Raw genomic sequence first — 12,770 nt, forward strand, 5'->3', positions numbered from 1 at the left:
TAGAACAGAGAAGTACTGAGATGACTGTTATCTTTATCGCAACTGTTTTAAAATTCCGCGCAAGTGGCCGTTTTTGTATACCCTCGGGTAAAATGCGAAGTAACAAAAAGGACGAAACGCTACCACTCGAATTAAATCGAGACACTTTACGAACCATTTCGACAAAATATCACTAAAGAACCAGAGTTATAGATATGATCAGAAGCAATCTAATTGACACTTCAGCAACTCTTTCTTGCTTTGTCATCAGACACTGAAACCTGGTAAGCTCTCCACACCTCCAGCCTCGTAATTTCAAGCGAAGTTTACTCAAAAGGAGCAAGAAATCGGAACGTGTTTTCAGTTGTGGATTAGCCACCACAACACACATGTGCGTGTAGCTAAGAGATTAGTCGAAACATGAGCGATAAATGCGAAAATGTCAGTTTTGAAATACACAAAGTTGAATTCTCCTTACTTTAAAGAAGCGTTCGGAGTATAGAAAGAAAGTGTTCTTCGGTTGTTCCTTTTCGTTCGCAATTTCATTTTTGTGTACAGCAATATTTTTTTTGTGAGCGGCATTATACAGGACACCTCTGCCTCTGGTTTTTTCCTTTCTCTTTGTCGTAACCAATGGCAAAGCAGCATCATATGTTTTCTTTGGAGTTCCAACTAAATTGAATTATTTTGGATCAGGGCTCCAAAGCAGTCAAAAAAAATAAACAAAGTATCATGATGTAATCATAGTTCAGGGGGTAGTGCAATCTCTCAACAGGAAAACCACCACTTCTTTGCAGTTTCAAATCACCAGGCCAGGCAATGTAAACAACAGCTGGAGGGGTTATGCTTTTTGTTTACGATGGGTGCAGGTGGGTCAAATAAACATAGAGTTTCAACCAATAGCAACAACTAGAAAGTAAATTACATAATGCAACAAGGAATAAAGTTGCCCCTATAGATGTTTTCTTATTGTCCGCATTTACTCCTCCTTCCTTGCTTCTCTCTCTTGTTGACTTTGCGAATTATGCGTAACAAATATCAAACGAAAAAGTGACAAAGTGTGGTGGTTCAATAACAGTCCTTGCGCTTAAACTTACGAAAAAAAGAACAAGAACAACACACTGACGCAATTAGGAGAACGATAGCAATTTTACAAAAACGGGTCGCATAGTCATAAAAGAAAAGAAAGCAAAGTCAACATCCGCACATTTGCAGCCATACAAAAACACAATGAACATTCACAACTAGTTTTTTATGTTTGCTGTCTGTTGTTCGGGTATTTTCTCCAAATGGTTTCATTTTAATACGTCCCGCATCAAATTATAAAGCAAAACTTGCCAAATTGAAAATGGATGACACCAAAGCAGGGAATTTCTTATTGTTCTTTTTCTCATCTTTTGTGCAGTTTCTATCTTAGTTCTTTTTTTTGATAGAACCACCACACCTACAGGATTGTGCAAAAATAGGAGTAAAACGTTGGGTAGAGGTTATTATTAAGCCCAGACTTGAAGGATAGAATTGCTGTAGTTTCAAGCATTTAAATAGAGCTGAATTGTCACTTCTTCAGATCACTTCTTCTTCAGACTCTTCATCAACTAATCTACTAAATATATTAATCATGGCTCCCGTATTCACTAACTCACAAGGTAACCCAGTCCCCGAACCTTTTGCCACTCAAAGAATTGGTAAACATGGTCCTTTGTTGTTACAAGATGTCAACTTGATTGACAACTTGGCCCACTTTGACAGAGAGAGAATCCCAGAAAGAGTTGTCCACGCCAAAGGTTCCGGTGCTCACGGTGAATTCGAAGTTACTGACGACATCACCGATATTTGCTCAGCCAAGTTTTTAGACACCATTGGCAAAAAGACCAAGATCTTTACTAGATTCTCACAAGTTGCTGGTGAACAAGGCTTTGCCGATACCGTTAGAGATCCAAGAGGATTCTCCACTAAATTCTACACTGAAGAAGGTATTTTGGACTTGGTCTACAACAATACTCCAATCTTTTTCATTAGAGACCCATCCAAGTTCCCATACTTTATTCACACCCAAAAGAGAAACCCACAATCTGGTTTAAAGGACCCAAATGCGTTCTGGGATTACTTTGTTTCCAACCCAGAATCAGTTCATCAAGTTACCCTTTTGTTCACTGACAGAGGTACTCCAGCTTCGTATAGAAAACAACACGGTTTCTCTGGTCACACATACAAATGGTCTAATGCCAAGGGTGACTGGCACTATGTCCAAGTCCACTTCTTGTCCGACCAAGGTATTGAGACTTTGACTGTTGAAGAAGCTGGAAAGATTTCTGGTGAGAACCCAGATTACCTTAGAGAAGATTTGTTTGAAGCTATCGAAAAGGGAGACTATCCATCGTGGACTTGTTACATTCAAACCATGACTGAAGAACAAGCCAAACAAGCTCCATTCTCCGTCTTTGACTTGACCAAGGTTTGGCCACACAAGGACTACCCATTGAGAAGATTCGGTAAATTCACCTTGAACAAGAACCCAGACAACTTTTTCGCTGAAACTGAACAAGTTGGTTTCGGACCAGGAAATACTGTTCCATCTATGCAACCATCCGCTGATCCAGTCTTGCAATCAAGATTGTTTTCCTACAATGATACTCAAAGATACAGATTGGGTGCCAACTATGCACAAATTCCAATCAATAATCCAAACAATGGTACTCATGTTTTTGCTCCAAATGTTAGAGATGGTTTCATGACGGTTAATGGTAACCTCGGTGGTGTTCCAAACTACTTGGCTTCGGATGTTGACGTCAAATTTGACCAATTCCCAATCCAACAGGACCAGGAGGTTTGGGAAGGTGCTGCTACTCCTTTCCACTGGAAGGCCACTCCAGCTGAATGGACTCAAACTACTGAATTCTACAACAAAGTCTTGCCTAAGCAACCTGGTGGACAAGAACGTTTGGCACACAACATTGCTGGGCATGTTTCTGCCGCCAGGCATGATATCCAAGACAGAGTCTTTAAATACTTTGGAGGTGTCAGTCCAAAGTTGGAGGAAGATATCAAAAAGGAAGTCTTCCAATTGAACCCAAGAAAGTAAACGTATAGTGACAATGTTATATAGTTGTTTTTAATGGTATTTATTTCACTTTAGAGAATGTTATGTAGAAATTGTAGTCTTGGAATAATAGTCTGGCGAAATTGAGGTTAAGTTGTGGGCAAATACTCCCATTTAAAACAAAAGCAGCTGGTAGCACCTTCAGTAATCCCGTATAATAATTGAGACAAACATTGTCGATCTAAGTTCGTGCTTTACAATGAATTGCTAGCTCCGTTGACAAATTTAGCTTTCAAGGTCAATTTTGCTAGTGACGTATGTGACCAATGAACTGCAATGCATTTGCAATTTGGTAATCAATTAAACTCCGCGTTATTAAATGCGCCATTTATTGTAAAACATAAAATACTTGCTATTCTCATCCCTTTCCCGCCTTTTAACTCTAAACAGATCCGTGTACTGTAAACGTTTTGAGAGAGAGATTTGTAAACACACAGCCGTGTTCCTTTAATGAAACTGATAGCTCAAGAAGCAATTGTCTTTGGAGTTTCCGCCTGTACCCTTCCAAGTAGCACAAGATCCATACCTTAAACCAATAACGGAATTCACGTCACCCGCGACTTTTCTCCCCCTTCTTTTTTTTTTCCCGCATCCCTCTCTCTTCCCCCTTGGTGGAAGATTACTTAGAATCTTTAATTTAATCTGCACTGTTATACGTACTGTATATTTAAGTCTCTGATCCTGCATATTAACCAGCCTTTCCCCTTCTTCAATATTCCAAATACTAAAAGTTCTTCCACCAAATTGTTCCCTTAGATCTCAATGGAAGGAATATTTGCTAGCTGTCGAAGTTCCTCTGAATTTGTGTTCTCAAGGATCTTTATGGTATTGAACAAGTCTCCACTTTGTAACTGTGGTAACTATGGTAACTATGGTGGTTGGACAGTTAATTCGTCAATATTCTACAACGCCAAAAAATAGAGGGTATATATAAAGAGCCAGTGCTTCCGTGTTTGTTTTAGTTGAATTGTTTTCCCTTTAGTTCTATACGCTATTGAAGAGACTAGATTACAGGGTCAATTATACTATGGCACCACCTCCAATCCTTACCAATTCACAAGGACAGGCAATTCCAAACCCACCTTATGCCACTCAAAGAGTTGGCAAACATGGTCCATTGTTATTACAGGATATTGACTTGATTGACAACTTGGCTCATTTCGATAGAGAGAGGATTCCAGAAAGAGTGGTACACGGCCGAGGTTCAGGCGCACACGGTGTGTTCGAAGTTACTGATGATATCACTGACATCTGCTCGGCTGATTTCTTAAACGAAGTTGGCAAAAAGACCAAAACTTTTACTCGCTTCTCCCTTGTTGCCGCTGAATCAGGTGCTAATGACTCAGCTAGAGATGTTAGAGGCTTTGCCACCAAATTTTACACTTCAGAAGGCATCTTGGACTTTGTATACATCCATACTCCAGTGTTTTTCATCAGGGATCCTTCCAAGTTTGTTGACGTAAACCACGTTCAGAAGAGAAACCCCCAAACCAACTCAAAGGACCCCAACGCGGCTTGGGATTTCTTCACCTTGAATCCCGAAACTGTTCACCAAGTCACCATATTGTACACTGATCGTGGAACTCCTGCATCATTTAGACATATGCATGGTTTTTCGGCTCACACATTTAAATGGGCCAATGCAAACAATGATTGGGTTTACGTGCGTATTCATCAGTTGACTGACCAAGGTATAAAAAATCATACAATTGAAGAAGCCATTCGTCTTGCTGGCGAAAACCCCGATGCAGCTCAGGATGATTTGTTCAATAGTATTGAACAAGGTGACTTTCCTTCTTGGACTTGTTATGTTCAAACCATGACCGAGGAACAAGCAAAGAATGCACCATTTTCCGTCTTTGATATGACCAAGACTTGGCCCCATAAGGACTATCCATTGAGAAGATTCGGTAAATTGACATTGAATGAAAACCCACTCAACTATTTTGCTGAAGTTGAACAAGCTGCGTTTTCCCCAGCCAATACTGTTCCATCTATGCAACCTTCGGCTGATCCGGTCTTACAAGGAAGGTTGTTTTCTTACACTGACACCCAAAGGTACCGGTTAGGGGTTAATTTTAGCCAAATTCCGGTGAACTGTCCGCTCAAAGGAGGTGCCCAAGTGTATGCACCAAGCGAGAGGGACGGGTTTATGAATGTAAATGGAAATTATGGCAAAGCTCCAAACTACTTGACCAACAGGAACAAGGTCACTATCAAATCATTCCCTATCCAACAGTATCAAGAAGTGTGGGAAGGTCCAGCTGAACCGTTCGAGTGGGTTGCCACCGCAGCGGAATTTGACCAGCCTGCAGATCTCTACAACAATGTTTTGTCCGAAACTGATAGAAGAAACTTGGCTCATAACATTGGTGTCGACGTTGCTAAGGTTGAACTGGAAATTCAAGAAAGGGTATTTAAGTATTTTGGTGGTGTCAGCCCTGATTTAGCAGAAGCTATAAAGAGAGAGGTATTTCAAACAGGCAAGTAGCATTTCTGCTAGTTTATATAGTGATTTTGTTTAAGTGATACATTTATTATACTAATACAAAAGATACACGTAGTTATACATAAAAGAGAAATGAATTGGAAAGGAGGATCTATCCCCCCCACTAGGCGATTCTCAATAATACTCTATCATTGAATTTTAAAAATTCGGTAATGTTGAACTTGACAACGTCAATGTTTTCAAAGTTGTTCAAGTTGGGTAGTTTGATAAATAACTTGTTGTAGAATACTTTACTCTTGATTAAGTTTTTGAAATCGCCAATGGTCTTAATTTGAGACTTGAGTAATTTCACAGTGAGTATTTCATCATTTGAGTTTACTATTTTACATCTAATGAATTGATGGTTATCATTGGACAATGCATTAGCAGCAGTAGGTGAGGGAGATCCGGAGCTGTGAGAAAAACTCGATGGGTTGGAAAAGTGTGACGTGTCAGCACTGCTAGCAGGTTGTCTCGCTGTGGTGTAGCCACTAATAGGGAAAACATGAGAGTTGACACCCAATGGTGACATCTTGGATGACACGCGTTGTGGCAAATGGTATGGCTTATCGTGATTAGGGTGAACTGGTTGGTGTTGGTGTTGATGTTGAGGCTGGGGCTGGGTCTTGACTTTTGGTAATGATCCAAGCCTAGGATTATACTGATAATTTGGAGAATGCATAACGGGACTGGCTATTTTGGGCGAGTTTTGCTGCAATTGTGGCGATTGCAAATTCGGTGGCACAATTGATTCATTCGCCATGTACTTGCTATTTTGTGGTGACGAAACAGGTGCTCCAGTGAATAGTGGTTGTGACGGTGTTTCGGGCTCTTTGGCAAGACTTTTAGGCTTTGACGAACCACTGCGAGATAACTTTACTGAGCCATGAGATGTATCTGGTGAGCCTCCACCATGATTATCTTCTTCAACTGGAGAGAAACTAGTAGAAATGCTGTTGCTTGATGTGTCAGCATGAGTGGAGTCGTTTGCTTGTTTATGCAGCACCCGTGGCAGGTTCTTTTGCCCATCAACCCTGCTTTCATTATGGTGGTTTGATTTTGACATTGCCCTTCCCAATTTCACTGAATCATGTCTTGAAGCTTGAGACATCGACATCATATGAGACGCTTGTTGGTAATTATTGTATATGTTTTTCGACTTTGTTCTTGCTGGTAAATCAGCATCGTCAATTTTATCCACGATTTCTGCTTTCTTCAAAGCTTGCAACTCTTGTTCCAACTGCGACTTCTTTTCTTCGTGATCCTTTAGAACATCTATCGATTCAGAAAGAATTCTGGTGTTTATTTCATCATTGGTCAATTTTGACTCGTAATCCTCATCAGATGGCCTAAGAATAAAGCCCGGCAATTCGTTATAACCCAACTCCAACCATTCGATCAATTCTTTCGAAGTTTGAAAGTATTTTTTCAAAATTAACTTGTTAATGTAAACGTTCAAGTCATTGCATCTTTGCAACAACATATTAACCTGGATTACTTCCTGCTCAAAACTTTTCTCCGAATCTGTAGTCGAGTCACTGTCTCTCTCACCCGATTTGTCGGTAGCAGTTGGTAACGGTTCTGGCAATTTTGGCAACTTAAAGTCGTCCAGTTGTGCATTTTGGCTGTTGGCCCGGCTAACAAACTCCAACAACGATATATGCAAATTGTAGAAATTTTGATAATACCGACACAAGTAGCCTCTTGACCTGTCACTGAATTCTACATCCAACCGGTACCAATATCTATCCTTGTACAAAAGAAAGTTCAGGATTGAAGCAGATACTGGATAGGCTTTGTTGTTGATTGTTTCAAAAATAGCTTCTGTTTTGTTGAATTGCAAATTGAGGTAGTTGTGCTCCTTCACAATGTCAGGATTTTCATTTCCGTGCAACCAATTGATAGTGATTGGGTTTGTTTGGTCATTTACTGCAATGTCAACATAACTAGCAGGAATCAAACCCGGCGCATGTACTTTGTCAATGTATTTTACCAATATCCATCCGTCGCGCGGTTGGTCTAGCATTTTTAATATATCTCCCTTGGTAACACTCAATTCATTGGAAGATTCAGCAGCAAAGGTGTACTTGGCAACTAGAATGATGGTAGATTTAAATGTACTCGATACTTCACTTTCTTTCTTCGTTTTGGGCTTGGAGATTGTGAGAGATCTCACTGGAGTAGCAAGGGCGCGAGGTGACGACGAAATTGCTGATTGACTAAAGCTTTTAGTTTTTGGTTTTTGTAATTGCTGTTGTTGGGGCACATTCTCGGCTAACTGTGGATTGGGGGGTTGATGCGATGAGGCTGGTGGTGCCATCGTGATCATGTTTGTTACTATTAGGACTCTTTATCAAGGTTGATGGTAATGAATGAAAAGATTGTTATTATTTTTTTTTATTTTTCTTTTTTTGATTATGCAAAAGAAAACAAAAGGAAACAAATGAATGAATGAAAAGATTAAATTAGAGACGCCTTGTAATTTTATTTCAGACTCCAACCTCGTCTCCCACCACCCCCTATTTAAGCGCCAAATTTTTCATTCATGAGTATTTTAAAAGGTTCATTTTCGAGAGTAAAGGGCCCATCTAATCAATGGTTATGGGATGGTGTGTCCATTACTGACACCGCCTGACACGGGTCAATAGGGGTTGCTGGGCAGGTGAACGCCGTGCGCAATCAGAATACGAGATACAATTGATGTTTTAGTGTGTATGTTATGTTATTGTGGATTATTTGTATTGTTTACTTTTCTGTCTTCAAAAAGTTACGCGTCTGTTTTCTTTTTCTACTGTTTTATTTATACCGAGGTATTAGATCTCATCGAATCTCCCCCCCAAAGAAGAGGCACATTAGGGAAAGCTCTATATATACAATCTCAATCAGAGCATTGTAGTGGAGTGGCACTCTCGCATTACTCTAAAAGACAGCCATAACATTAGGGTGCGAGTGTTCACAACAAGAAGAAACTAGAGCGACTCCCCCTCTCCAGCTACACATTAACAATTTACACGATTTTCTGCTTCAAGCAGCTATTCAGCTAAGCTATCCTATAAAATCCTCCCGGATCGAATCCAGAAGATCCCTCAGTTAAAAATGTATCCATCATGCGAACCAAAGAAATTCAAAAATCTAAGTATAGATTACAAAGAAGATTTTGGATTATTAACAATGGACGTTCTCATAAATATCGATATCCTTCCAGCCATTTTTGCTCAACTAAATAGATGTAAAATCAGTCTCGCTGGTACTCCGGAAGTGGGTATATGTATGAAGAACAAGAGAAAGGAATGTATGTGTTACTGGAAAAGGAGAAAAATTTTTTTTGTTCTTTCTTGGGTCGGTGGAGTTCGCAGAGCATCGAAACATTTGACAGTGATGCACGACTGGCTTGGAAGGACACAGAATATTAATAGACGTAGTGGGGCCTTCTCTACAGGTTAGTGTCTTTTTGAGCCCGTTAACCGAAATAGAGGAAAGCTGAGGCCCTCAATTTGACACAGTTATGCCTTAGCTGCTACAATGTATCTTGGCTGCGTGATTATTAAGCGTAGCCAGAAAAGATTTCAGTTCTTGTAGACTCTTTCCACAAAGCTCCTCCTAAACTTAACCCATTTCGACAAACTGCAAAGCTCATTTCATTTGGACCCCCTTTACCACTGTGATCGTGAATTGTCAACTTTTGGGTGCAACGCTGAAACACACAGTCTCGGAAAAATTATGACGTAATGTAAAAATGATTGGCTTGTGTCATTTCTGGCGAGTAAAAGTACACCAAATTTCATGAGCTCCTTTGTGTTCAGTATCTCTGTTGATTCAGTAGCATTGGAGTAAGAAACTAGTGGATATAAAATGGAGGCTAGTTTGCTTCAATGTTTTCTTTAAGCTTTTCCATCAGAGCATGAGGAAGAAACTTCTAACTGGGTTTGAAGACTGAAACAAAGTTTTGGTTCTATTTAGACATGAAAATAAACGCTCTTATTTTCTAAATGTGTAGATTATTTGTTATGTACTGTTTCCTAGCAATTATCCAACCAAGACAATATGAGCAAGCAAGGAAATCTGTTAAAGATCACTGAGCATTAAGTATGGGTCTCCGCTGTATTTTTTTTTCAGAGTTATGGCTGGTTCTACAACCTGCTTTTTGCGATCCTCCAAATCTCCAACTCACAGCCAATCTTTTAAACTTCGGATATTACTTCATCGGAAACCACAACGAAAAAGTACCAACCGAAGGTATATGAAATTAGCATACGTCTGCATCGGTAAAAGGAAGAACCCATGCAACTCGCTTATCCTTCTGAAATTGGTTGAATGTGATTGCATATTGGGCTTGCGGATACAAAGTAAAACAAATAAAAAAAATAAATAATTTTTTGCAAAAAATAGAATGCAGTAAAAGTTTGAAGAAATTTCACAATCATGTCTGAAAGTCTCCTACTCATACTTAATGCATAGTCTAACTTCAAAATGAATGTCAGCTGATTTCACGCATTAGACAAAAGGTTATTTGCCTTCTGCAGCTGTATGGGGTGACTTTGTTTTTTCTTCGTTTTGCACTTCAATGCCTGCAGTATAAACAATACAGAAAATGACAAAAGTCTGATATCTGTATCTTGACTGGATCTGCAATAAAGTGGTACGGTTTATTTGGATTCTTTCTTTAGAGCTAAAGCAACAGTTACACTACCTCACAAAATAAGACAATAAAATGAGCTCAAAACGTCGCAACGGAGGCAGCGTCTGTTCCACGAATCACATCTACGAGGAAAACAGGATATTGAACCATGTCAAGCAAAGAGCGGATTAGGTGGAACCGGTTCGACTTGCCAGAGTTGTGTAAATAGGGCTACAATTGTGGTGATGCCATTAGCGATTAACGTTGCTTTGCAATCGAATGAAACTCAAAAACACACATCTAAGACAACTTTGATTTGTTGCCATGACAACCGAATTTTACGAACTGAAAAAAAAACTTTCTTTTCAAAGGGCATACTTTTTGTCCCATGTAATTTATGCACTGGTTTTGAACGTCTTTGAATCTCTCTAATGGGGAAACCGATTGCTTGGTGAGATCCTAAATGATATCATCAATGCTCCTCCCCCTCCCGCCTCATTTCTATTGAGAGCTAATTGAAACTGACATAAGCAAACCCTTCATTGTACTTTCTTCATGCATAAAAGACAGATTGGTTGGAGATAGTCGGGAAATAAATCAGCCTACCCGAAAATAAAACAAGCAAATCCATCTACTTGTTTTTCTACTAATGAAGCATCAATTGAGAAAGTCATCCTGTTGCAGAAATAGGGCCATTTGCTAGTGTTTTCCAAAAGACTGCGGGGCATTTATAATTGGATTAATCATAGCCAGACTCTTGCGTTTAAGACGAAATTTTCAGTATATGGATTGGGGTTTAGCAAAATTCTGGCCCTCAAAAGACGTTAGTGAAACGATAGTGTGTAAAGAAGGTTCCAAAAGGTCCCTACTTGTCCTTTGCGCGGAAAAGAAAAGCAGAGCAAAGCACTGTGCATTGCCAAGTGGAGTGAGCTTATATTTCTTTGCTTTAAGAAACATCACATGCGCGGATTATTTTAATTTTTGTCAACATAACTTAAAAAAATGGGGGGGTTGGGGTTGGTTATAATATTCGAACGTTTGATTGGGCTTTCAGATGTGTGCCCCATACTCCATGAATAAAACCCCTTCATATCAGAATATCCTCGTGTGGAAAATTGTCAATTGCTTATCTATTTTCTGTAATTACGAAAAAACAATACAACAAGACATAGCCTGACAAGATAAACGGCGTTTTGAAATATTTGTCCTCTGTTTTTAGTTTTAAAGCGGGCTCATTTCAATTGCAATATTATATACAGAACAGACAATGCAAAACTACAATCAGTAAATGTAATCGCATTGAACAGATTAACCAATCTATTATTAAACAAAAGGGGACTTTGTACCAACCTTTTTATCTGACAAAAAAAAAGGATTAATAAATTAAAATAAAAGAAATAAAGAAAAATAAAAATTGTGGATATCTGTGCAGTTACTTAAAAAACAAATGGTTTTGTTATATACACAACCTTATGCACAAGCGAGCCCTGAAAAAAAGCCCTAAAACCAATTTCATCTACTTTGAGAAATCAATTGCTCTGTAGTAGATCGATCCTAGAACTAAAGAGATTGTATTTCAAGAGTGGCTACCGACTGCATTTGAAAGCTCCCTGCATGACTTATTTTTAAAACACCACAGAAAGTACGCTTCTGTGTCAAAAGAAGCTACGAGAGTATAGCAAAGCCCTTTGCTGAACCAGTGTCTAATCTCACTGCTTTTATAAATACCTTTTTTCAGTTCAACAACTCTTGGAATAGAGCAAATACAGAAAAAACCGAGATGGATATCTATGTGCCTTTTTGAGTAAAGCAACTTTAAGCGAAGCAAGTTTGTTTGACGTTTCTATTTCCAATCAATAAATAGGCAAAGCGGAATGTATATAATATAGGCTTGGTGCTCTTCAGTAGAGAGAACCAAACAAAAGAGCGACTCAGGGCTCTAAACCAGCAAACACTAATTTTGTGTCTAACTTAGTACATTCTCTAGGTGAATCTTTGCTTTGGTGGTAACGTAACTTTTTCCTTTTCCAAGTCGTTGACCACAGGTACTCCAAGGTTTTTGATTAAGCTATTGGCATTTACCTTGTTGCGCGAGTCAAGTTGGCCCAAATCTGGAAATTGGCGGTTTTGTGCCTTCAATGTTTTTTTGCACACTTCAAACTCCACCTATCACACCAGAGTTTATGCATTCAATGAGGCAGAATATTGATAGAAAAGATGAAGCAAGTCTCCTTGGATAAAGCCTATGACTAGATGCAGTTGTTTTAGGAGTTCTTTTGTTATGTACAGTATAACACCCGCCTCGTCAAGGAGACGACGCCCCACTTTGAAAGCAAATGGAGTTTAAGCAAGATTTCCAAAACGTCAAACTATAGAGAAACAAAGGGAGCAACGTAAAAGTGCTGAACAAGAGAAAAAAAACTCAACCGATCTGGACCCTGAGAAAGGTATAAAGCAGCACAGCAAAATCATCGAACCACCGTGGTGACGCCCCATGCTTACACACAGTCTCAGCCCAGCCTCCACTTTTATAGTAACTTAATACATGCATGGAACATTTACTCAAAGGCGTTTTCCACTAGGCC

At 39.3% G+C, this 12,770-nt stretch overlaps 3 protein-coding genes across 3 annotated transcripts; 2 read left to right on the forward strand and 1 right to left on the reverse strand. All coding sequences in view use genetic code 12, as the record gives it.

Annotated features, from left to right (window-relative positions):
- Window positions 1–1,597: 1,597 nt before the first annotated feature.
- Window positions 1,598–3,061, forward strand: CANMA_002178 (catalase; the record flags this gene model as incomplete). The annotated part of the gene is made up of 1 exon (XM_051814218.1): window positions 1,598–3,061. The coding sequence occupies one exon, from the start codon at window positions 1,598–1,600 to the stop codon at window positions 3,059–3,061; it is 1,464 nt and encodes a 487-aa protein (XP_051672254.1).
- Window positions 3,062–4,106: 1,045 nt separating this feature from the next.
- On the forward strand, window positions 4,107–5,570 carry CANMA_002179 (catalase; the record flags this gene model as incomplete). Its single annotated transcript, XM_051814219.1, has 1 exon — window positions 4,107–5,570. The coding sequence occupies one exon, from the start codon at window positions 4,107–4,109 to the stop codon at window positions 5,568–5,570; it is 1,464 nt and encodes a 487-aa protein (XP_051672255.1).
- Window positions 5,571–5,691: 121 nt separating this feature from the next.
- CANMA_002180 (uncharacterized protein) lies at window positions 5,692–7,887 on the reverse strand (the record flags this gene model as incomplete). The annotated part of the gene is made up of 1 exon (XM_051814220.1): window positions 5,692–7,887. The coding sequence occupies one exon, from the start codon at window positions 7,885–7,887 to the stop codon at window positions 5,692–5,694; it is 2,196 nt and encodes a 731-aa protein (XP_051672256.1).
- Window positions 7,888–12,770: the final 4,883 nt, after the last annotated feature.

The sequence above is a fragment of the Candida margitis genome (assembly GCF_024628925.1).
Source record: "Candida margitis strain CBS 14175 chromosome Unknown scaffold2, whole genome shotgun sequence".
NCBI lineage: Eukaryota > Fungi > Ascomycota > Pichiomycetes > Serinales > Debaryomycetaceae > Lodderomyces > Lodderomyces margitis.